This window comes from Coloeus monedula (genome assembly GCF_965178545.1).
Source record: "Coloeus monedula genome assembly, chromosome: 4".
Classification (NCBI taxonomy): domain Eukaryota; kingdom Metazoa; phylum Chordata; class Aves; order Passeriformes; family Corvidae; genus Coloeus; species Coloeus monedula.
In genome coordinates, this window is record NC_138784.1 from 28,237,856 (window position 1) to 28,262,912 (window position 25,057).

Sequence of the window (25,057 nt, forward strand, 5' to 3'; positions counted from 1 at the left end):
CTGGTGGGTTCTCTCTGTTCTCCTTTTGCATAGGATATTTGTTGTTTTTAAAAGGGAATGCCTGGGGCACGTGCAATAAGGCAGGCACTTTCCCTGGGAGCAGCAGTGTTGTGCTTGAGGCAGACCTCCCTCCAGAGCTTGGATATGGGCAAAAAGAGAAATAAAATCATTCCAGAGTCAGAGGATCCATCACTCACACAGTGACAGGGAGCCAGCAGGGAGGAGGAGGGTGCAGTTAGAGCTGGCACTAGGCTGGAGACTGAGAGGGGACATGTGGAGTACCTTGTTCTCTCAAGTCTCTGTGCTGCTTGCAGATAGCAAGGCAGAAAGAAGAGACCCTGGTTTGGGATACTGAGAACAACCTTAACTGGGTGATTCTTAGGTCGTCCTACTTCTGCCTGCTCCTCTGTGGGAGCAGTGCATCTTTCCAGAGTGGTTTGTGTCTCTGTGGTGGTGAGTGATCCAGTCACAGCAGAGACACAAAAGATGTGCTGTTTCCATGCTAGAGACCTGCAAGACGGAAGCACATGAAAGACCCATTAACCATGGCAGCATCCAGACCCCTGGATGGCAGAACAGGTCTGGGAAAAGAAGATTGATGAACATTTAAAGACAGTTGATCATTTGATATAAGCATTACTACCTCAGCTGTAGCATGAGAAACTGCCTTTCGCTTTAACAATACCTTCCTTTCTGCTGCTGTCTTGCCACGACTAAAATGTACCAAGCAAGGGCTCATTCACATTTTCTTCTCACCTGCCACTTATACTTCTTGATTATGCAAATATACCTTCTTAATATCTTTGTAATTAAATATTTAAAATACTTTACTAAATATTTTAAATAATATTTAAATATTTTCATATTATTTAAAATAATATTAAAATATTTACTACACAAATATATCTTCTTAATATCTGCTTAACATAATATTTTCTCTACTGCTAGAATCTCACCAGAGCGAAAAACCTGAAAATGTTGCTACAAGATGGGGTCTGAAACCCAGGATGCCCAGGGATCCAAGAAAGCACAGCAACTGCTTGGAGAAAGTCATGTGGAAAGGAAGCACATTCACCATCAGACCCCAAAAGAATGAAGCAGTTTGTCCAGGAGGAAAGGTCTCACTGGGAAGGAGTGAGAGATGGAGGGAAAACAACGATCCAGATCTGTTCGGCTTCAGCTGTGCCAAACAAGCAACCAAACAAGACAGCCTTCTACTCCTGGTGAAAGACTGCCACTTCAACTTAAGAAAAGAGCCATTGGGAGTCACAGGGAGAGGGAAGGTGAAGAGAAAGTGTGGCCATATGGCTTGCATTCAGGAGATCTGGATGCAGAAGGTCTGGGCTCTGTCTCCAGCTCTGCCTACAGGCTTCATCAACAGTCTGGGGTAAGTTACTGTCTGTCTCTTCTGTTTCTCAGCCAAAAACCAGAAAAAATTGGCCAAGGAAAATAAAGTCCTGATTGCAATGGGAAGTCATGATACCTCCAGGATCAACACCCACACTGAATTACAAAATGCCAAAGAATACTCTGAGCACAACAGATTTATATTGAAAATATCACATCTGTATTTAAAACACAATCTTTCGGGCATACAGCCCTCTATAATTCAGTGGAGAAGAAAACAGATGAACCTTTTTTCTAGAGGTGATTATTCTATTCCTTCCAGTGATTAACAGCAACAGAATAAAAAACCAGGAAAACTGCAAGTTCCCATCCTGCTCTTCTGATAGCTGACTAGAACACCCAAGGACTTGACATTTGTCTGCAGTTGCCCACGCAGATAAAGGAACCAGAACTGGACTGCACCCATGCTGTGTCTTCTGGCACCTATGGAAGTAATGATGTGGTGTACTAGGCCAGACTGAGAAAGTTACAGATAGCAATACCACCTGTGCCTCATCTACTAGATAAAAGGCAAGAAATGATGTTGGTGATGTAGACATACAAAACACATGACATGGGTGGCATAGAATCACACTAAGTCCCTAACAAGATGATGAAATGTGGGCTCTGGCCTAGGAAGAGAGGAAGGTGGGAGACATGAAGAATATAGGCTACTCATAACACAGGGATAGGGAGAAACGTGGAGTGCTCCCACAGCCCATGTGTTTAGACTGGAAACTGGATGGGGCTGGCATTTCAACCTGTGTGTGGACAGGATATGGGGTTCTCCGGGGGCTGTTGTCATCCACGGTGGATTCAACGCCTTGAGCTCCCGTGTGGGGAGGAGGACACAGCGCCGTTTGCAGCTGTGATACAGAGGGCTGTGATACATAGCTGCCATATGTGGAGGCCTGGTGCAGGCAGGAATGCAGGCATCCACGGGCCTTTCCTCTAATCCGGAGAAAAGTGCTGCATTAGAGATCACACAGCTAGCCTGCCCACCTGCCTGGATTTGCAGGTACTTTAGCAGAGAAGGGAGAAACTCAAATGAGAGAACAAGTACTCTCTTATTCAATGTGCATCTTGTGGTTTTGCAGGTTTTTCCACTGAAAATGTCCTCTGAAGTTTCCTTAGTGACTAGGCCAAGGTGTGTCAAAGAGGTATTTGATTCACAGCCTTAGAAAAAGCACTTCTGTGTTTTCTTCTCCACCATTATCAGTTCTCTGTGGTATCCACCTTCCCTCACTGACTCCTACCTGTTGCTGGCCACATCACTCCTTGGGCAAGTCCTCGCCTCCTCTCCAAACAGCTTTTGGTTCTTCCTTTCCCCCCTCTTTCACGGTCCTCCAAACCACTGTCCCAGTTGTATCCTTCAGACAATATTTCCTCCTCCTGTGTCAACTGTCCCTACCTCTTTGCCAGCCCATGGGCTGCCATATGTGGTACTGAGAGGAAGCCATCCTGTGTGGAGGTGACTAAGAGTGACTCAGTCCTGTGATCTGTCCACCAGCAAGAGAGAGTTTGTTTCTAATATTTCTGCCCGGATTTATTGGTTCAGCTTCCTTCCAGATGAACTCCCCTTGGCCCCTCAGCACAAGAGAGACATGGAGTTCCTGGAGCAAGTCCAGCAGAGGACAACAAAGATGATGAGGAGACTGGAACACTTCACTTATGAGGAAAGGCTGAGGCAGCTGGGTCTATTCAGCCTTGAGAAGACTGAAAGAGGACCTCATCATTGTCTGTAAGTATCTGAAGTGGGTGTGCCAAGAGGATGGATCCAGGCTCCTCTCAGTGGTGCCAAGCAACAGGACAAGAGACAATGGGCAGAAACTGATGCACAGGGAATTTTATCGGAGTATAAGGAAGAATTTCTTTACAGTGCGGGTGAATGAGCAGATTTCCCAGAGAGTCTGTGGAGTCTCCCTCACTGGAGATACTCAAGAACCATCTGGACATGATCCTGTGCAATGTGCTCTGGGATGACCCTGCTTGAGCAGGGAGCTTGGACCAGATGACTCACTGTGGTGCCTTCCACCAGACCCATTCTGTGATTCTGTGAACAGAGGTGTCAGACAGCCATGCCCTCCCTCCATTTATAAGGAGAACAGTGGTTCCTACCCTATGTTGCTCTAATCATCGCTGTCTCTTCCCGTCCCAGGAATTCAGGCGCAGCTCAGTGCTGGACTGTGCATGAGATGGGATCTGACTTAGGCACCATGAAGTTCATCCTGTGACAGCTATTCTGGGAAATAGCTGAGAGATTTTTAAAAATTTTCTTCAAAATCGGCAGGATCCCTAGCAGAAAGGAAGAAGTTTCAGCCCTGCCTTGCTGTGCTGGTGGTTGACCTCTGCATGCATAAGGCACCAGGGCTGCATGGCCTGGGAGATGTCTCTTCTCTTCATGCTGGCAGTCAGAGGCCTCTCAGCACCTCCCAGCCAATGCCAAGAGCAGGAGCAATGCTGACAAAGCAGACTCACATGCAGAAACCTGTGCCTGCTCTTCTTCTTCTGGGTAGGTGCAAAGGTTGTTCAGTCCTTCTGCAGCCAGACTCTCTGCAGCTCAGCAGCCCCTCACAGCCTGATTCATAACTCTACGTGCAGTGGGACTGAAGTGACAAAGCTGAGGCACAGATTTTCATATGCAAAGTCTTGGTTCAACCTGCAGCAGATGGGGGCTAGTTCACCTCTAAGCAATACTTTGTTGTTTAACGTCACACACAACGGTTCAGGGGAATGAAATAAAAAAATGTTAGTCCCCTTGCTGAACCTCCAGGTCTGTGTAACATTCTGCTTCTGTGGATATTCAAATCCTTTCTCACCAAAGATGGATATGAAATTGCATCTTCCATCACACGACCGAATACCCTGTTCCCTGGGCTAAAGACAGCAGCTCTGACATGCCTCTGCAGCCTCACGTTCCTGTTAGGCAAATTGAGCTTTCATCATAGATATTTTGAACATCCTTTGAGTTCAGATGCTGCTGCAGAGCAGGGGTTCTCATACCACAATATGTCCACAATGCTGAGATGAAAGGGAACCCCTTCATCCTGCCCTCTATCCATTTGCATCTAGCACTTCCTCCCTTTGAAAACCAAACCAGCCTCCCCAGACATCTCAAAACATCTGGGCCACGTACATCACAAGTTCAGACCAGAGATGACACAACGAGGCACAAAACCCAAGAATAAAACAAACAAGAGATTGACCCATGCACGTGATTCTGCCTCTGGTTTCTACCTCAAATGCCCTATGGCAGTGGCTAAGCCCACCAAAGCTGCATTGCAGAAGCCTTTGAGCACAGGGATTAAGGCAGACCCCCTGACTCCACCTCCACCGGATCTGTTCACAGGGCATCCTGTGTGCAGCACCCCCGGGCTGTCTGTGCTCTCTAAGTCCTGTAAAGTACTGCAGAACCGCTGGAGGAGGAGGAGGAGGCCTTTCCTGTTTCTTGCTTGTGGCTCCCAAGTTTGTTGGTTAGATGCAGAGCTCTGTAAGGTGCAGAGGGAATTAAACTCCCCAGTGTACATAAGGAAGCTCCTGAAAGTTATACCTATAATTAGCTGTGTACACAGCAAACACAGTCACTGGGGACACTGCTTTTACTCCCAGGCTTCTTTGCAGAACCAGAGATTCATTCATGTCCTATTTTGTTTCCCTGCAGCCCTGAGGAAGAGTCACGTCGCTGTGCCCGGTTCCTGCAGCTGGCCAAGACAGACTTCAGACACTCGTGCAGCAGGTCAGTGCCCCCACACTGTGGTCTGGACCACAGATGTGCACGACACTGGAAACACCTACAATGCAAAGACTACTCACAGAGGTCTCCCCAGAAGACCTTCCCTCTCTACCATACTGCAGAGAAAGGAATAAACCCTTCCTAGGTAGGAGCAAGCTATAGCCATAAAAAGGAGCAGTTTTCCAACTGAGGGAAAGTGAGCAGCGCTCTTGGCAGGAGATACAGCTCTGCACATTCTGGGACTGGCATAAACCAGGAATTCAAAACCACACACACCACTGACATGAGGATCCTGGAAGGCAGGTGTGAGTTTGCTCTGCCTCGGTTCTGGGCCAGTGTAAGGTGAGCCATCTCTTATCCTCAAAGCTGTAGTGTGACAGGGTCTAGGATGGGACCCTCTGGCTCCCCAGTAATTCAGAGGGGCTGATCCCTGTGCTCACATCTTCACACAGATCAACACCAACGCTGCTTCATTCACAGTCTTCCAGTCCAGTGCTACAATCTCTGCCCATACCCAGGGCAAAAGCAGCAAGGTATTCTGGCACCTTAGACCCTTCTCCTCCCTCTGGGGCTCAGCCTTCAGCTCTTAGCATCTATCCTGTACTTCTGTAGTCCTTTTTCAATGCACAAAAGCCACAAGAGCATCCAGCAGAAGTCAGGCATACATTTTTATACTTTACCTCTGTACACACACTCATTCAAGAGATCATCTGATGCAGACAGTTCTCTTCCCTGGCCCCATGGATGGTGAGAGCATGACTTGCTCTGATCAACAACTGCATCTCCTGGGTAAGCTCACTAACTACAACATCCAAGGCTCATTCATTTTTGCTGCACCATCTCAGACCTGCTTACCTCATGCTGGTCTGATCCCAAAGCTTCACAGATATCTCCTATCCTGGTGGAAATATCTATTGATGATGGGTCCATTTGCATAGGGAATGATTCTTAGCAACCAACCTGACTGGTTAGGCATTGCATTGGTTAAACTCAGAGAAAGGAGATTTTTTGAGCTTACTTACTTATAAATACAGAGACTTTGTCCTTAAATGAAAGAAAAGGGGAGTGGGAAATAACATATTTGCGTAAAAATTCAGGCTGTTCACTTACTGCTTTATTTAGTAAAATAAATGGAGAATTTCACGTGACATGAAGCAACAAATCTGTTCGTAGTATCAGGAAAGGCTGACAGTGGATCCCAGCATGGCACCAAAAACCAAAAGAATGAGTGAAACAGGTTCCTGGGAACTACTAGCTTTACCTCTAATATTGCCATTTCACTATGTCACCTTTTGTTCCAACAGAGTGGCATGGAAGGACATGCTGTAGGGCAATACCAGAGGTCCTGGAGTACTGAAAAAAGAGTTCTGGAGCCAACAAATGAGAAGAGATAAGAGAGAAGAGATTCCTGGAGAGGACAGAAGGCATAAATGTACATAGAATGACGATGGGAATCCATGACTGACTTGGCTCAGGAATTGCTGAGCTGTAGGGCAGGGTGAACTCCTCATACACCAGAAGCAGATGACTCTGGCTACAGTCATCCTCTTGGCTGAGAAAGAATCAGAGTTCTTCATTGAGGGGCTTCTCCTCAGATTTGTCTTCTTTCTAAAACACATTAGAGGCATGAAATCAGTTTTGACATTACTTGGCTTGTCCGCATAGAGATAAAGAAAACAAAATAACTCAAATGCCTCCCTCTGCTGTCTATGCCACTGCCCTATCTCATTTCCATCACACAACACAAAGCCCCTGTGCTACAGCAGGATGAATTTTGACAGAGAGAGAACCCTTAACACTGAATGAACATGGATATTTAATTGTCCCTTTCCCAGCAGAGACCTCTGGTAGAGTCCTAAGGCCTTATCTGTACACTCTGTTTTGTACTCTTCCTGATAGATTTAATTCCTATCCATGCCACTGTCTCTCTGACCTGCTCTCATACACTGCCATCCACCACCTCCATTCTCAGCATCCAAAAGCACCCTTCACTTTTTCTCCCTAGCTGCTGTCCCCAAAAGATAGATGCTTCACAGAGACCTTCATACAACTGCAGAGACAAGTGAGTTCTTGCTGTAGACTAGAAGGTAGAGGTCAATGAAGACAGAGGCTCTGCAAAGACATCCATCTCTGCTCTGCCCTAAATCTAATGTTTTTCTGATATTCAGGTGCAAATGTACATGAAAGAGGAAGTGACAGGGATGGGGAGGAATTCAAGGAACTGAAGTCACCTTCTTCAAGAGCCTGGTAAACAACAGCATCAGGACCCCCCATTACCTTTTGCATTCTTTGAAGGAAACGATTACAGAAGTCCTGTACACGCTCAATGGAGATTTCATCCAGAGTCAACACATCGTGCTCATCATCTGGTGTGTGGAATACAGCCAGAGCTGGCAGCTGGGACTTCTTAAGCTGGAAGTATGACACTACTCGTTCATTGCTCTTCAAATTGGTGTCTAACAGGACAAAGAGAATCTGTGGTGGAAATAGGAAAGGAGCTGTGAGAAAAACAGAAGCTGAGAGAGAGAACAGATCCCCAAAGAGTGATAATATGAAGATTAACAGTGATATTTTTATAAAGAGTTTGAGAAAACCATCCATACTCTGTTAGGACACCACTTTCCTTGGCCACTATCTAGCAGCTCCATGAAGCACATTTGTCTGTATTTTATCAAGTCCAGACTTACACTACCAAACAAAATGTCTTCTTTCACCTTCTTTAAAAATACATGTACAGTATGACAGGAAGGCAGTCTCCACTTCTATTCCCTTAATAGATGAAGAAACAACATGTCTTTTATCTTAACAGCAAATGTCAAAGAAGCTGAATCCTTTGCTTGAATGTTATTTGGATGAGATGCTCACATCCATGCAAGACCCAGAGTAAAAAGGGGTTTTGATGTGGGAAGAATCAAACTCAATTGCAAGAGTGTGGGAATGAAGTACAGGGCATCAGGAGCCTGCAAGGATAAGAACATGAGAGTACCAAAACCAAAGGACATATTTAAGTGAGCTGCAGTGAGCACAAATGAAGATACAATGGTTTGGGAAACAGAAGTTGTTGGCAAGGCACCAATGTCCACACAGCCCAGCTCAGTGGAGCCTTGTTAAGACCTGCGGAGAGAAGCTCAACAACGAAAAAGCCAGAATGAGAATGACCTACAGTTCTCTGTGCTTCCAAAAACTCTTGGAGAGCAAGATCAAACCAAGGATTAGGATTCTGCTGGGATGATCAGACGACAGACTTTGGCGACAAACTCTATGATTTTATTTTTAAGAGCTAGGTTTCAATTTAGATCTTAAAGGTGCAGTAGGAATAGGTATGAATTTTAAATTCTGGAATCTGAAAGATTATCAATAAAATATATAGCTACTTCTAAAAAATTTTGTTGATTTATACATTAATATTAAATACAAACATCATGTATAAAATTTATAAAAGAAAATAAACACAGCAATTAAATAATTTACTCAGTGACCTGATTAAATAGAATCTCTCAATAGATGAGATCCAAGTCATTGAAATAAACATCCAGCTAGCATGTGTCATTTTATCTTCTTTTTACCCTGTGCAATCTACTGGGCCTCAGTGTACATATGGACAAGACTATGGCTTCACTTACACAGGAAGAGTTTAAAAAAAAGAAGCACTGTAATGTGAAGATTATGTGCCCAGTTCCCAGGCTGTGACTCATGTTTTTCTTTCTTTTCAATGAAGAACACTCAAGTTAGTTCCAAACTTGTTTTCTTCTCTAAAAATAAACTTAATCAATCCTAAATTCTTTACTTATTAAAGTTATGTTCTATAAAAAACCAAATATATCTGGAAACTTTACTAGGCAACAGCCTATGGGAAGGAGGATAGTTAGGCTGCTGTAAGGTTTAACTTCAGTTATATAGTGAAATACAGAAACAGGAACAGCATTTTCACTGGATATATGGTATTTACCATTTGTAATTTCTCTTCCAAAAGTCAGCTGTGCCCCAAGAGCAAAAAGCTAGTGAGCAGACAGGTTGTGGGGTAATTGTCCCAGAGTGCTTAATTCATCTTTTTGCAGGATAAAACATCAAGCTAGAGAAGGGTCACGAGATTAAGGTTAACAGGTTTAGGGACTTGATCTAAGAGGCTTTAAGATGGAACAGCAATATTTAATGCTTTAGGGCTTGCCTTCCAACTAGCAAGCTGGAAACAGAGGCCAGAGTTGGAGGGAAGCACTTTCAGAGTGTCAGTACAGGAAATGTACATTTTCACCAGTTCATCTCTATAAGAGATTCACTAGACAACAGTGTTTTTTTAATCAAATGTTAAAGAAGTAGTCATGAATTTTTTTTTAAAGTATTGTTAAGTTGTGTCACTTTTTATATAAAAACTCTGCTACGTTTAAAACAGATGAATAGCATTTTAAAATGGTGATAGGAATAAATGTTAGTCAACATTCTTCACTTCATCAAGCTTCCAGACTTTGTTAAAACCACCAAAACTAAAAAGATGTATGTATTTTATCCATGAACACAAAGAATAGAGTAAGAATAAAAGAGTAAAAGGAGTAAAAAGGTTGGGGTTTAGAACTCCAAATGCCTTCTTCCTCACAAGAACAAACAGAAACACACAAACTGGCCCCTCAGCTAGAAAGGCTGAGATATCATCATCGTTCAGAGTTACTGACTTGGATCTCTCTAATGACTCCCATTTGGCTCACAGAGTTAGAGCGTGCCAAAATACAGCAAAGTTTCCATTTCCACCTATATTCAAAAAATACAGGAAAGAGAGCAATTGCATTTGGTCACTGTAGCTCAAAAGAAGACACCTTAATGCCTATCAGGATGATGCCTTCCTGGGAGATGCTGTGACATGGGATGGAACCTCCTTCAGCAGAAGGGCTCGACATGCATCCTGTGCTGGTTGTGCTGCAGGAGTCCTGCCAAGGCCTGTGTGGCCTCAAGGTCACGCCTGTGGGGCAGAATGTAGGATGTGTTGGCCCAGAAGCCACAAGCACTGGAAGCCTGATCTCCACAGCAGCTGAAAACCAAGAAAGTTTCTCAGTTGGCACATTTCCATGATAGATGCCATCTCATGCAACTGGCATTTTCTCATGAGGAATTTATTTTGTTCTGAGATTCCCAGTCAGCTCCAATCATAAAGAATGAATGCAGTAACCATGGAAAACTATATTGACCATGAGGCAGGATTCACACTGCCTAACTTCTGCCATTCAGATCCCAGTCTTGTCTCAGCCAGTCATCTATGTAACCTCTACAATAAACAGTGACAGGAATTTCATTCCACCTATTTTAGAAGGGAAGGCAGCATATGCCTGTCCTTCTCTTTCAGTGCTGAGAAGAGCCTAAAACCTTTATTCAGATCTTTACCAAAGCTGCAATTCACCAAAACAAATCCCACTTATAATGGCAACTCTCATGTCACTGCTAGAAATCAGTTCGCTCCATACCAAACAGAAAGTTCACTTGCTGTTTCATACTATCTTGTACAATAGCTAGTTGGGGTTTTTTCATTCTGAAATTATTTCCATGAAATTTTTTCATTTTGTAGCAATCTTCTTGCCTATGTTCAGATGTGCTGCAGTGAAGGATATCCTGCATGCATGAGGAACTCCTGACACAAAATTTCCCCTTCACACATGATATTATCTGTGCACTGTCACCTGCAATAAGGTGCCTTTCAGAAAATTTTGTATACTGGTGTTGTCTTGGTATTTTGACAACTTGATTCCTAGCCCAGTGCTTTTAGAACATCAAGTTCCTGGTAGATAGTGAGATATGGAATGATGTTATTGCCCAAAGAAATAAAATTAATTGAAAATAGCACTGCAATGATAGAAACCAATTTGACATTGCTTAGTTTTTCCTCTAACAAACAGAAAGGGTGGTCAAGCCTTATATCCAGTGTTTGAGCTTCAGAGAGCTGCAGTCTTCATTGTTCTGTATAAGCTAAAAGACCAAATTCTGAAGTTTGAGTAATTTCTTACATCAGAGTACATAAAAAAAAATCAGTCCTGAATTAAAAAAAAAGACAGCTATAAAAACAACTTTACTGCAGATATCTATTAAGTGACATTAAAAGTCCATATTTATGGGCTCCTCTGTTTATGGCTAAAAGAGGCATCTCTAAATACTATTTCTTTCAGTTCTGGAGCCATCAGTGTCTGACAAGAAAAGTTAAAATTGTGCAAATGACTATTTGCAAGAGAAAGGGCATTAGCTTTTAATTTCCGTAGAAGAACTCTTGAAGGACACCAAGAGTTTCTTAGAAAGCATTTCTAAATGGACCTACATGTAAATTTAAAGGGAGTTTACAAACATCCCTACCCAAATAATTTTGATATTGGAAACCAGTTACGTCAGATGCAAAAAAAGTTGCTCTTGTTATTTCCAGCATGACCTTACTGAGACTCCTGCAAACACCCGTGAGTTACACCAGCTGTAATTATCATGTTCTACTCTGATACTGTGGAAAGAAAACTAAGTATGACTATGCTAGTTTGGCTCAGCAATGCAAACCCTGACATTTCCTTTCCAGTGCATTTCCATTCCTTGCCTGGACTCTTGGCAGTACTTTCTCAAATAAGCACATATTTTATTGAAGATCCAAGAAGGCTGGTGGATTTACTCTTGCAGCTGCAGTGCTCTGAACTCTGTTTACCGTTATCCACCCACAACTGTTTCTCAAAATCTGCTAGAAAGCTACCATATTTCTTCTTATTGTTGTCAGCCTATGCTGGCTCAGCATCATCTACCATTTGTATTTTGCCTTCCAACATCTTATAGTGCTCAGGTTCCACAATAAAATCTAGAAACATCTAGAGTGCCTCCAGGCAGTCACTGCTGCTCCAGGTGCAGTTCAGGCTGTTTTCAAATTACAGTCCTCACCATACTGCCTCATGGACTCTCCAGCTGAAAATCTCAGCTACCCCTCAGGCAGAAGTGAAAATATCATAAACCAGAGATGAAAGGACCATAATCCAGAAACTGGCAGGTGAATCACTTCCTCATGATCCATTAACGGTTGGACTCAGTCATCTTAGGGGTGTTTTACAACCTAAATTATTTCACAATTCTACAGTTTTCTTCACTCTTTGGAGCCAGTCGCTCAGCAGCAGCAGCTCCTTTTCATTTCTCCATCCAAGTAACAAGTTTCTCCTTTCCCTCCCACTAGTGATGACAATGACAAGGACTGCTCTTCCATCAGCGTGCAGCAGAGGTGTGTGATAGGATTGGTACCCCTTCTCCTGCTTGGGAACCCTTTCAAGGCTCTGTGTTTTGCACTGGCTTGTAGAAATGTTGCAACATACACCAAGTATCCCCACTCTGTTCTGACACTCTGCAGTCACTGTAAAGCAGTGCTGGATGCAGTGGTACGTGCTCACAGGGAGCCTGAACACCTCTCCACTGCACAGCAATGATTCCTTGCTCAAACCACTGACAGCACTAACCCCTCAGCACAAACAAGCCTTTCACCACTATCCCACAGGACAGGAATTATTCACTGGTAATGCTGAATAAAATTCAGGTCAAGAATCTTGCATTTATTCTCAGACAATCTGCAAGCCACTAAAAGGCAAAATCTAATCAATACTTTACTTATTTTGAAGCAAACCTCAGTTAACAGAAATTCACATAGGAAAATTAGCCAACAGGGATTTTCATGGTATTGTGCAGTGGCTGCCACTGATACCCAAACTAATTCAGGTCTTTCTATACAACAGAGAAATGGAGATGAAGCTAAGTGGGCTTATCACTCTGCTTACTCCTTACTATCCAGACCTAAAAGCCAAAGAGAGGGATCCTAGCACTCTCTGGCTGCTTTCTAGGAGGGCAGTCTAAAACACAGTTTATTCCTCAGAGTGCCACTCCTTCAGGAAAACAACTTATTAGACTCTAAGTCACTTCATCTCTGTGTTCTCAAGTACCACAGCAGTGAAGTGGAAATAATTAGCCAAATCCCCACATCCTTAATGTTTATATTTTACTCTGGCAAACTTGTAGACTGATTTGGTTGGAAACTTGCCTGCACAAATAAAAAAAAATTAAATTTGGCTTGCTAAGAATTCATAAATTGTCTGAACTTCAGTACAACAATTTATCCAATGTTTTGTGAAGTATTTCTAGGAAAATAATATCCATTTTCTCAGATCTAGACAAGTCACATGAAGACTAGATGCAGCTGCATCAGCAAAGGACACTGATGCTAAACAGCATCATGTTAGAAGAGACAGCTGCTAGGTGGAGACCTGTATCAGACTCTGCTTCTCAGGGAGAACAGTTTTAATTGGTGTCACTTTAACATACATCTTACAATAGATAAATGGAATTTTACAGATAAATGAGTTTTCTTTTATAACTACATATACATCAAAGCAAAACACTTTTGAAGCGGCCTTTTGATTTTGATGCATAGTTTCTGCCCAGGCTCTTGCCAATGGGTAGGAAAGACATAAAGGTCCAAAGTAGTCCTGCCAGTCTCAAGACTTTTGAAAGTGCATGGTTCTGAGGTGGTCCCTGAATTTGAAGCTGAGGGTATACTTGATTTCTAATCTGTCCCTTCAGTACCAAAACCAGGTGCATGCAGATGTTCTAGTTATCAAATCACAGCTCTTTCCAGCTCCACACTTCTCAGAGGAAGATCTCTTCATGCCTCTCAGCTTATCCTTCCCCACTTCTATGATATTCTGCCCCCTCCCATCTGCTGTTCTCCCTTGCCATAAATGCCTTCCTGTTGCTCCCAATCCTCCTTTGCTTCTGTCGCTTGGACACAAATTCCACTGTAATCCAGCTGCTGGCAGAGAAGCAGACATAGGATGATTTACTATTTGGGGAGCTCTGTTCACAGAAGGATGGGATTCAAGCAAAATTTCTCTGAAACACCTCATCTATCTCATCACCTTAGTGTAGAAAATCTAAGCAATTAATCTGCAGCTCCTTTAAAATAGCCATTTCCCCAGGACCCAACCAGAAGTCTAAGGGTTAAGAAGTGCTGACATTATTTGCTATCTGGTCACTTATATAAGGCTCCTTGGCATCCTTCAGGCTGTAGATACAAATTCACCTATCACATCAGTGCAACGCAACTGTTGCCAGACTGAAGTGCAGCAGCTGTGTGTCATCTGCCAGTGCAAGGGAACACGACTGGACTAAAAGAAACACGATGTTTCACCAAGAGAGCAGAGGAGCAGGATACAGAGGATATTTTCCCCGTGAGGCGGCAAACTGGCAAAAGGTGAACAGAACCAACCCCTCCATTTAATTATCCAGATAATCCTCTTCTCCTGCTACTTGACCTTTGCTCTCATAATTCATAGAGGAGATTATGCACTCACCATTCATGGCAGAATTCACTGTTCTTTCTTCCTCCCTAACAGTCTTATCAGTCCTAACTCCCTAACTCTTTCTCTCTGTTTGGGCTTACCTTCCCCTTGTAGAGCTCTGCTGCTGCCCGAAACTTGCGCATTCGCTCAGGGTGCTTTGGGGACATCTTGTCTGTGATCAGGAGGAGGTTAAACTCGAGTGAACTCTGCATCACACCTACGGCGGTCTGGCCAGCACAGAGAGAAACACACACAGGCAAGGTGATTGAGAACATTCAATTTGCATTGGATGCAGTGTCAGAGGGACATAAATCCACATGGCTCAGCTGTGGTTTCTTTGCAAATCAGCATCACAAGCAGGATGGGGTTTTTTAAAGCAGGGGAGATCCAGTCTGGGCTCTTTGCAGAAGCACTTAACCTCCTGGCTTTGCTTATTCCCCAGACAAGAGTCTGAAGACCACAAAGGTCCCTCACTGGCCTCAAGACAGTGACTAGGCAAGAGGAGTAGGACTAGGGCAGAATACAGCAAGCTGAAAACTAGAACAAGGATGCGAAGAGCAAGGCCGACAAACACTGAATATAAGGGTGTCCTAAATTGCTGAAGCCTAGCATCTGCCTGAAATGTGAGCAAGTAAGTGGGAAGGATTTGTGGTGTAAAGGTTGTCCTTACTATCTTTCTTTAGTGTTACACTGTGTGTAGGATGGGAATGAGTCCAGAGCTTCAACAACCCGATGGCCTTCACACTCCTGGGTGCTGAGGGTTAAAATTACCTCTGCAGTCCCACAGTGAGAGAAGACCCTGGGCAAGAGCCAAGAGGGCACTAAACACTGGCCCTCTGTGAGGAGACAGGGCTGGCACTGCCCAAGAAGCCACGGCACCATCTCCATGAACTCGCTCATTCGTCATCTCACTTCTCTTTCTGCCTGCTTCCTGCAGGCCTGCAGCCTCTCCCTCAAATTAAACAGTAGTGGGGCCAGACCTGCTGCCTCCCCCGTGCCACCAAAACCACAGAGGCACAGACTGTGCAGCTCCCTGCCAGTGGGACCAGAAAGTTTCCACGTGCTCCAGGAGCAACAAGGAAGGGGTCAGGGAGTGCATGCTGGCCAGGGTGGGGCATAATAGAGCATCCAGCTTTTGGCAGACGGGACTCTGCTGTTAGCTTAATGTTTATCAGATATTTTATATCCCTTCACTTTTCTGATGGTGTGCAGCTGAGACAGGTGACAGTAGAGGGGTTGCAAGCTAAGCTGGAGAACATTAGAAGACCTCATAGGAGAGGATGAGGCTGAAGGTGAGGGTCAAGCCAGCCGGCACCAAGCCCCATGACAAGCCTGGGGTGAGAGCAGACAGGGCTGGAGCAGCAGTTCCTCCAGCAGCTGCATGCAAAGGTGTGCCTGTCCACACAACCTTGTGTGAGAGCGATCAGCAGAGCTCATCAGCACGGCTGGGCCACATCTGACTGTCCTGAAAAGCCCACAGGGTAAAAATTGCCTAAAAACTCCTAAAGTATGTGGGAGAAACAGTTAGGGCCCCAGGATGGGGAGAGAAACTCTTGGCAGCACTTGGTGAGAGCCATGTGACCCCATTATCTGCTGACCTGCAGCATTTTTGGATGCAAACAGCATATGCACTGGGAATAAATATTTATGAAAAACCAAGCTACCTTAGGGAAGCTGGGAGGGCTTTGGGCCAGGGACTGCAGGAGGCACTGTTAATTGCAGCACCTTGATAGCGCTCCAGAGGGTCTGGAAAAAAACTGCAACAACATCTGTACTGACAGTCAGGGCCGAGGGGACCAGCTGAACAGCTGAGGAATTCTCAGTCAGGGAGACAGACAGCCTGGATGCCAAACAGAACACCATGCAATTAGAACCCAAAGCATCAGCAGAAATGCATAAAGAAAGAGACGTGGTCCCATGAATTGCAAAAGGATGCAATAGGGGCTCCCTTTAGGATGAATAGGGAAGGTCTGGGAAATTACAAAGATAAGAAGAACATCCCTGCTGATGTGACTTGGATGTTCTTAAAGGGCTGTTAGGCCAGTGGGGCAGGATAGAGCAGTCCCCAGAAATATTCTGTGATTTCAAAATGTATTTTTCCCTTTTGAAGCTGAAAAACAATTTTTTTTTCTTTTTTGTTACAGGAAAAAAAAAAAAAACCTCCTACCATATTTCATTGTGGAAAAAAAAAAGTTAAATTTCAAAACAAAATACTCTCTGCTGGTGGGCTGCGACTGAACTGACTGAATGTGTCAGTTCTCTTAGATGATCCTTGGGTTTATCTTGATAAGGTTTAGCTCTGAAACAGGTTGGGTCATTCTTCTCTGATGTAAGCTGAGCCTGGTCAGCACTGCTGTAGCTATCCAGAAGGCCACAGAATACCCTATCAGCAATGATAAAGTCTCAGCCTTGCAGAAACTGGGGCTTCTAAGACCCACTGACTTCACAGCAATGAGCTCAGGGAACTGCTGAGATTTCAGAGGAACTCAAATCCTCGGTCAACCTCTACAGCAGGGAGGAGCGCTGGGACCCTGCCACTGCCAGTCAGATGGGTGAGCCAATGAAGATGGCCAACATGGAAGCACTCTAAGCCTGATTTTGCATGTGGTTTGTTTGATTGTTTGTTTGTTTGTTTGTTTGTTTTGGTGGCGATTGTTGTTGTTGAACTGATGAATTCTGGAGGAATGGATGGAAGGGATGGGAAAGATTTTGCTTGGGAAGTTCCCAAGCTGCTCTTGAATATGTGTTCAAATTTCTTGGCTCACATCAAGCCCAGTGTCTGAGTGATGCAGAAAAGCCTGCCTTCTGAGAGCAGGTCATCTGAGCTTCCATGTTTCTCAAGGTTTGTCAAGGAGAGGGCATTCTGGCTGAGCTGGCTCTGCAGGCATGGCACAGCACGGCAAATATCCGTGGGAGGAAGCAGAGCTGTGCACAAGAGTAGTAAGAAATGGAGTTCTCTGCCCCTCAACACCCCAAATTTACTGGAGAGCTAAAGAAACTGTGATGACTCCCTTCCTCTCCCACCACACTCATGCCCCACCAAATCTGCTTCCAGTCCACATGTGGAGAAGCAGCGAAGAGCTGTGTGGCTCCCTCAGTCCCATCTACACCATTGCTCCAACCCTCACACACATCTGGGTGTGCAAACTGGGGCCAGAGGACACCGTGAGGAGGAGGCCAAGCGCAAGGGTGAGGAATGCAGGGAGCTGGTAATTACCACAGGGTTGTACTCTGTCACCAGGCGGAGCTCGTTCATCCGAACAAAACGAGTCAGCTTCTTGGCATCAACATCTCTGTTGTTCATATCCAGATCCCTCCGGTCATTGTCTACCTGAAGACATGCAAAGACACCTACAGTGACAGCTGTCCTCTCATCTCAGCACCTCCTCCAGAGGCACTGGTTGCACTCCCTCACAGAGATACCCACCCCCTGGGACACCACCACCCTCTCTCCCCTACTATGTAATCCCCACCTCTTCCCATCACCACTTCTGGAGGTCTAGAACCTACAGGGGCCAGCCTGAGATAAGAATCTCCCAGCATTCTCCAGCCTCCCACGGACAAGGCAAACTCATGGTATAACAGAAGTCTCTTAGGACTCCAGATATCCCTACACTATCAGCTCTCAATGCACTGGAGACAGGGAGAATTAGCTGACAAACTATTCTAGGCATTGTGCAGAGAGGTCATTAAATAGTCTAACTCCTCACATCAATATTGGCTTTATGTCCCTTTTAAAAATCTTCATCTGCTTATTCTGTTTCTTCTACAAGTAATAAACATTGGCATCGTCTGGTATGGAATTCCTGGAAACATTGTGCAAGCAGGAAATCTCTCCAATAAAAAGAGGATTTTTCTTCCAGCACAGCAGGGAAAAAAAAGAAAGAAAAAAAGAAAAAAATAAAGCCCAGCATATTTCAGCTTTAGAGGAAAATCCATCCTGCCACACATCTTCCCACACTTCATCCCCTCAAAGTGATGTGATTTTATTGAGATGTTCATGACCTGGTAAACAGAAAAAAAGCAGGCAACCATTGAATGATAGCAACACACCAGAGTTTAAGGGCAGAGTTCCTGTGCAGTACCACCACAGGATGTGACTGAGTTAAGCCATGGGAACAGTGGTCTCTGACATGAAGTAGGATCGAAGTTTGGGATTTGAAGGCCATTGATACACATGTTGAATGAGGATCTTGGGGCTCAGGAGTGGTCCACATGCACACCCCAGATTTTATTCTCTGCATCTGGACAACCTCTGAAAGTGCTTGTGTTAGTTTTTCCAGTGGTGTGCAAACATCTAAAGTCATTTTTGCTGTTCTGTGGTCATTGGGAAGGTGTTTGATACCAGCCACCCACCCTGTCTGACAACACAAGCTGGTGCTTTTCAGACCGTGTGGCCCAACTCCTCTCACAGATTTTCCTCCTGCATAACATGAAAGGGCAGTTCTGCCTAAGTAAAGAAGATGAGGACAGTGCAACACCTGGGTAGGTGAGATCAGACAGGCCTTGGGAACCAATCTAAAGCAGCCTGGACTCTACAGAAAGTCTTCTCTTGACTTTCATGGGCTTCTGAAAACATCTGATTTCCATTTGGGGATAATAACATCTTGAATCTGCACTCAACATTTGTTTTTAAGAAAATAAGGCTGGAAAATAGCCTGCATTTAATAGTTGAAGCTCTAGTCAAAATGTCTTTATCACTCCATATAATTAGGTTGTTAGCATCTGTTAATTATGTTCTTTTTAGGTCTATCAGGAATTCTTACTAGAATAAATCAGTGTCTTTCCACTATATACAAAGAAGTCTCACCGGTTGACACAGTCCCTCCTACTACTGTAATTATGGTTTAAACTTCTAAGCATTATATATGTTTCATACACTGCAAAGGCAAAGAAAAAATTAATTTATGCCTCTGATTCACTTCTATCCTGGTGACGCATCTTTGTATCCTTCAAATGAGTATTTGATTCCAAGTTCCTGTATCCGTTCTTTTAAAATTCCTTTTTATCTCTGACCCCTTACTCCTACACATTATTCAGCAGAGGATAAAAGGAAAAATAATGTGTCTGGCAATTTAAGAAAAACTGACAACCAGACAAGTGAATTGTCAACCACATTTGAACCTGACTGGTGTATTATTTTCTTGACTGTTTTCTTCTCTATTGAACTAGAGTTCAGTTGCAAAAACTGGACTCTGAACAAAGAATATTCAATATAATACAAATTCCAACAATCCAAACACTATCTTTTATCAAACTCTCTCCCAGTGCAGTCATCCTCACTATCTGCCACAGTTCAAAAACAAAGGATCTTTTCAATATTTTTGGAAGAAAACCACAATGACTAAGAACCAAAATTGAAATGGGTGTTGCTTGAAATTGCAACATCTAGCAAATAAAAGGTTAAATAAAAGGACCTGCCTACTTATTGCTCACTCTTAGATCATTCTTTTTTTAATTATTTGGATAATATTAGTGGTAAACATGGTGCAGGAAATGATGAGGGGGAAAAAAAGAGAACAAACTGTCTTTATCCAATCTTTGTACAGCCTGGATCTAGAACTTGGCCAAGCTGCCATATTTAGTTTCCCTAGAACATTTCTCCCCACCTCGAGCACTTAGAGGTTTGGTGTCACAACACTTCAGTGGTTTTTAGGACATCTTGTGCTGTCTGGGGCCCCTTTCCTCTTCAGACACACCTATCTCTGCAATTTTCAACTGCCATGCTTGTGTGAGAAGGGGCAACATGAGGAAATTGATGTAACTAGTAAAACACTTGCTCTTAGCTTTTCTTGGTACTCTTGCAGCAAATACATGGTTCTTCCCAGTATCATCTGCTTAAATTTCAGCAAACGTAGCTACACTGAGGCACCAGCACTTAGAGCTGGAGTCAACAGAGATTTGATCTTGCACAACATCCATCCCTAAGAAATTCCAAAGCAAGATTTCTAACGCCTAAAGGATATTTAGGAAATGAGTCTGCAGACCAAAGTGTAGGGTGGCACAGCATCTCTTACCTGCACAGACCTAGTCTGGATCTGTTTTCTGTCATGATGGACAAGTTTTGTACCCTAGGAGACAGCTTTGCCTGCCTGAAGTGACACTTGCCAAGTTCTGATATCAAGCCTGCTGTGTTGATCCATGGTAACATGGACCTAGATGCTTTTCACGTGTCTCAGGACCCTTTCCAAAACCACAGAAACTCAATCCAAGCTAATGCCAGGCTCTGGGCAGGTCATGTAGAAACACAGGCATTGCTCCTTGCAGAGCACTGGGTGCTGAACCAGATCCACAGGGCAAACACCCGAACAGGAGAATCCTACCAGGTGTAATTAACGCTCCATGTCTCGGTGAAAGGCACTCTGCAACTGGAAAGCAAAAGCCCTCTTTGGGGCAGGAAGGGGGGTGTACTTCGAGGTGGGCAGGCAGCCTGACTGCCAATGACAACCCTATTTTTGGCTTGCCCTAAGGAGAGATGAGTTTTACGCTTTTTACCGTTGTAGGCACTCGTCCTAGAGCCTCTCCCACCCACACCAGCGGGCTGGGGGACCCGGAACCAGACGCTTATGCTGGAGATGCAGGTTTTTGCCTGGCAGCGTATTCCCGGGGAGGGAGCTGCTCGTGATGCCCCCCACGCCGCGCCGCGGGCCCACGCACCGTGCGGAACAGCGCGACAGTGTTCGCCGAGGCGCCGTAGTGAGACAGGACGGCGGCGCTGCTGCTGAGGCCGAAGGGCACCTCCGGGATCTGTCCGGCCGCCAGGCGAAACTGCTCCGCTTCGGGGCTCTGCGGCTCCTGCGGAGGCAGAGGAGAGCGGGTGAAGGGCCGAGCCCGAGCGGGGCCCCAGGGTCGCACCGGCACCGGCACCGGCACCGGCACCGGCACCGGCACCGGCACCGGCACCGGCACCGGCACCGCCCGCGGGCGGCGCGGGCGCGACACCTGCCGGCCGCCCGGGGCAGCGCGGGCGGGGTGCTCCGGGACCCACACACCCCTACCCGCCCACACACACCCCGCCCCACACACCCCGCCCCACACACCCCGCCACACACACCCCGCCCCACACACCCCGCCACACACACCCCGCCCCACACACACCCCGCCCCACACACCCCTACCCGCCCACACACACCCCGCCCCACACACACCCCGCCCCACACACACCCCGCCCCACACACACCCCGCCCCACACACCCCGCCCCACACACACCCCGCCCCACACACACCCCGCCCCACACACACCCCGCCCCACACACACCCCGCCACACACACACCCCGCCCCACACACACCCCGCCCCACACACACCCCGCCCCACACACACACCCCGCCCCACACACCCCTACACGCCCGCTGCCGGCGACAAGCACCGCTCCGCTTCTGAGCCACAGTCGCCACTCTGTTATGGCAGGGTGGGCACCCTGCCCTGCTTACCCACATGCCCAAGGGGAGCACGCCAGGGTGGTGCTGAGCCCTTGGGCACTCAGAAAGAAGGGGACAAACCCAGAATATAGATTAGCACGTTTAAACACACACACACACACAGAGGCGTGTGTGTTTATGTATATATGTGTGTGCGTATATAAAATAAATATATAAACGTCACAATTTTTAAACTAATCTTTATTCTAGAGCCAGGAGGTTACAATTTTGAACACCCTGCATTATCAGTACCCCGGCTCCTTTTAAAAGAATATCTTAGATATATCCTGTAAAAAGTAGCTAATTCAGGTGTATCAAAGGATAGAAATGTGCAATTTCTCAGCAATTTGAGGTCCATTCTCTTTCCTGCAGAGAGAGCATTAACTACTACTAGCCTTTGCCTGTATTAAAGCCTCCCTTGCTATTCTGATTCCCAACTTTTCGGTGATGTATTTTTGATACTTCTATTTAATGGACATAGACATAGTGTCTGCTTGGAAATTGGTTTGTTTTTCTTTTTAGTTTGAACTGTCAGCTCAGCTGTTTGTGAGCCCAGAGAGAATGGAAAACAGAATTCTTTGTTCAAAGAAAATTCTTTTTCCAAAGAAAAACATCTCTCATGACCCATTTTGGAAATGCCAGTGCATCAACATTGCTCTGGTGAGAGCACTAAAGCCTAGGATGGGAACAATCTCACTGAGTTTTGGAGCATTCCTGAGAAACCTGGGGTTTAATCAGGCCAAGCGTGGCCCTTTCTCACAGACACACGGGGTTTCTGGAGCAGTGTGCTGTGTTTCCATCACGGCATGCTGTTCCCAGTCAGGGAGGCCGTGCTCATTATACGGGAAGCTTGCTGAGCCACGTACAGCAGTGAATTGAAAGGCTGCAGCAGAGAAATAATTCATGGTGAGCAGAGAACATGGACTTTATTTGGATGAATATACTTTCAGGCAGAGAGCCAAGCTTTCATGGCACACATACATCTTTATCTACTTTATCTTATTCAAACGCAGCCCTGTCATGCTTCAGGCACTGAATGCCCGACATGTCTCTGGCTGCTGCCTTGTGCCCTGGCAGCTGGGGCTGCACGGCAGCAGCCTCCTGTCTGGCTCTGAAGAATGAAATCCTGCAGCAGGAGATCACTGTGGCACAAGAGAAAAGGAGCCATGTGCCTGCTGCAGCTCAGGAAGAGGCTCTGGGTACAGCTCTGCCAGCTACCCTCGGGGAAGGAGGCGTCTCAGCACTTTCATTCTGTGTGTGCAGATTGCCTGGCTGGTTTGTACAGCTTTAGCGCTGCAAGAGCAACCCCCAAGGAGCTCCAATTGCCTGCAGGCACCAAAGTGGAGGCGGCTGGTGCTCTGTGATCAGTGCTTACAAAACTCCTGGGGCATAAGCCTCCTTCACTCCCAGACTTGTTGCTGCCTGCACTGCACAGGCAGCACCATCGATCCTCACTTTGTGGTGGGCTGTGAGATGCCACTGCCCTGTACCAAGAGCATGATGCCCTCCCTAGACTGCCCCCCAGCCCCAGGCACAGGGCAGAAGGAGGAAGGTGCTTGCAGAAGGACCTGTTTTTGAAAGTCTTAAGCCTTCTCTGACATGAGGCAGTGTGTGGGCAGCAGAGGAGCAGAACGGAGCTCAAAAAAAACATGGAAAAAGGTGCAAGGAAAAATACTCATGCCATTTTGGGGCCAAGGGACTTGTACCTGTCACTCACCTTTGAATTCAATGGATTTTAGACAAAAAGAGACAGAGATCTCAAGGATATCTACTCTGGGGAACAAAGCAGTGAGACACAGCCCATGCCTACACCCTCCCTACGAGGAGGCTGCAGCCTGAGCCCAAACTCTCTTGGACTTCAGCGGACCTGTGCTATCACTTCTCCCTGAGACTTCGCTTCCTCAGCCCTATCACACAGGCAGTGCCGTACTGTCTTTGCTGACTACAGCACATAACTGATGTTCCCACTCACCCCTCACCAACACTGTTTCTCTACCATGCACATTTCTGTTTTGCTTCCCCTGCAGCATTTCCCTTTCTCCTGCACCAGGGCTCCTACAGTCTCCTTCATCTTCCTCTCTGTCTCCATCTCCTTTTCCATTCCCAGACCAAATTCCCTGTACTCTCTCTGTGACCCATCACCTAATCCCTCCACGTGCCTGTCACAGCCTCAGCACCTTTTGGGACAACAGCTGCCTTCGGCAGATGTTTACATCACGTCCAGCCTCATGCTCTCATCAGGGTGGGATAGGGCTCACGACTGGCAGAGGGGAGGTGCTGTGAACACACCTGGAAGAATCCAATGACTGCCACCTCTGCACCGCTGACGAAGGCTTCAGCATCTTCAATGTTGTTTAACAGGACAGGTATCTCTGTGGTGCTGGCTGTGCCTGCAGAGCAAAGATCAGGGTTGGGCAGAGTGTACACACAGAGCAGCTCAAAGAGGATGCCCCCAACACAAGCATCCCAACCTCACCCACACACCTCTCCTGCAAGCTCAACACAATGTCTGTGCAGCATACCTTGGATAAGGAGGACTCCCTGCAGCAGACCCAGCCTTTCCCCGAAGCAGGAAGAAAGCTCACTTACTGTGGGATGCAGAGTCATCACCTCCAGCACACCCCGCTGGGGAGCATCTGGTAAGCAGGATAACAAGGAGGAACGGGAAGACAAATGTGGCCACGGTACCAGCTTGCCTTTTCCTCGCCATGCCACCCTGCTCCAGTCCTCTCCTTGGCAAGAGACACGTCAGCTGCTGTGAGGACTCACAACCTCTCCTGAGGTGGTGGGAAGGGAGCAGCTGGCCCAGGGCAAAGCCTTCAGCTCCTGAGATAACTGCCTGGCTGGAGAAAGCCCCTCCCTGCTGTGCAGGAACAGCCTTGGAGAGCTGCACCAACACTGCCCTTGGTGTGTCCTCACCCACAGTACTGGACATCTAAGCTGCCCTGCACCTTTCTGACCAGGCACCCCAGCTAGGTTAAAAACATCCCTCTCCAGGTGCTGAATCCCAGAGGCTGATGTTCCACTGTGCTTGGCCAGCAGGCTAGCCACGGGGACATGCAGGTCTGCCATTAGCTCTGAGGAACAGCTGCTACGGTGTTAAACATCAGAAGGGTATGTTATAGCTCCCTGGCTTATTCAGCTGCCATCTGGGATGAGAGGTGGGGGCTGTCTACCCCTGGAGTCTATCCCCAT

The 25,057-nt window shown here is 46.0% G+C and overlaps 1 protein-coding gene across 1 annotated transcript; it reads right to left on the minus strand.

The window, feature by feature from the left end:
- Positions 1 to 6,682: 6,682 nt before the first annotated feature.
- On the minus strand, positions 6,683 to 24,572 carry ERP27 (endoplasmic reticulum protein 27; the record flags this gene model as incomplete). The annotated part of the gene is made up of 7 exons (XM_082280349.1): positions 6,683 to 6,727; positions 7,397 to 7,594; positions 14,544 to 14,669; positions 17,660 to 17,773; positions 21,100 to 21,237; positions 24,152 to 24,252; positions 24,452 to 24,572. The coding sequence occupies 7 exons, from the start codon at positions 24,570 to 24,572 to the stop codon at positions 6,683 to 6,685; spliced, it is 843 nt and encodes a 280-aa protein (XP_082136475.1).
- Between the last annotated feature and the right edge of the window lie 485 nt (positions 24,573 to 25,057).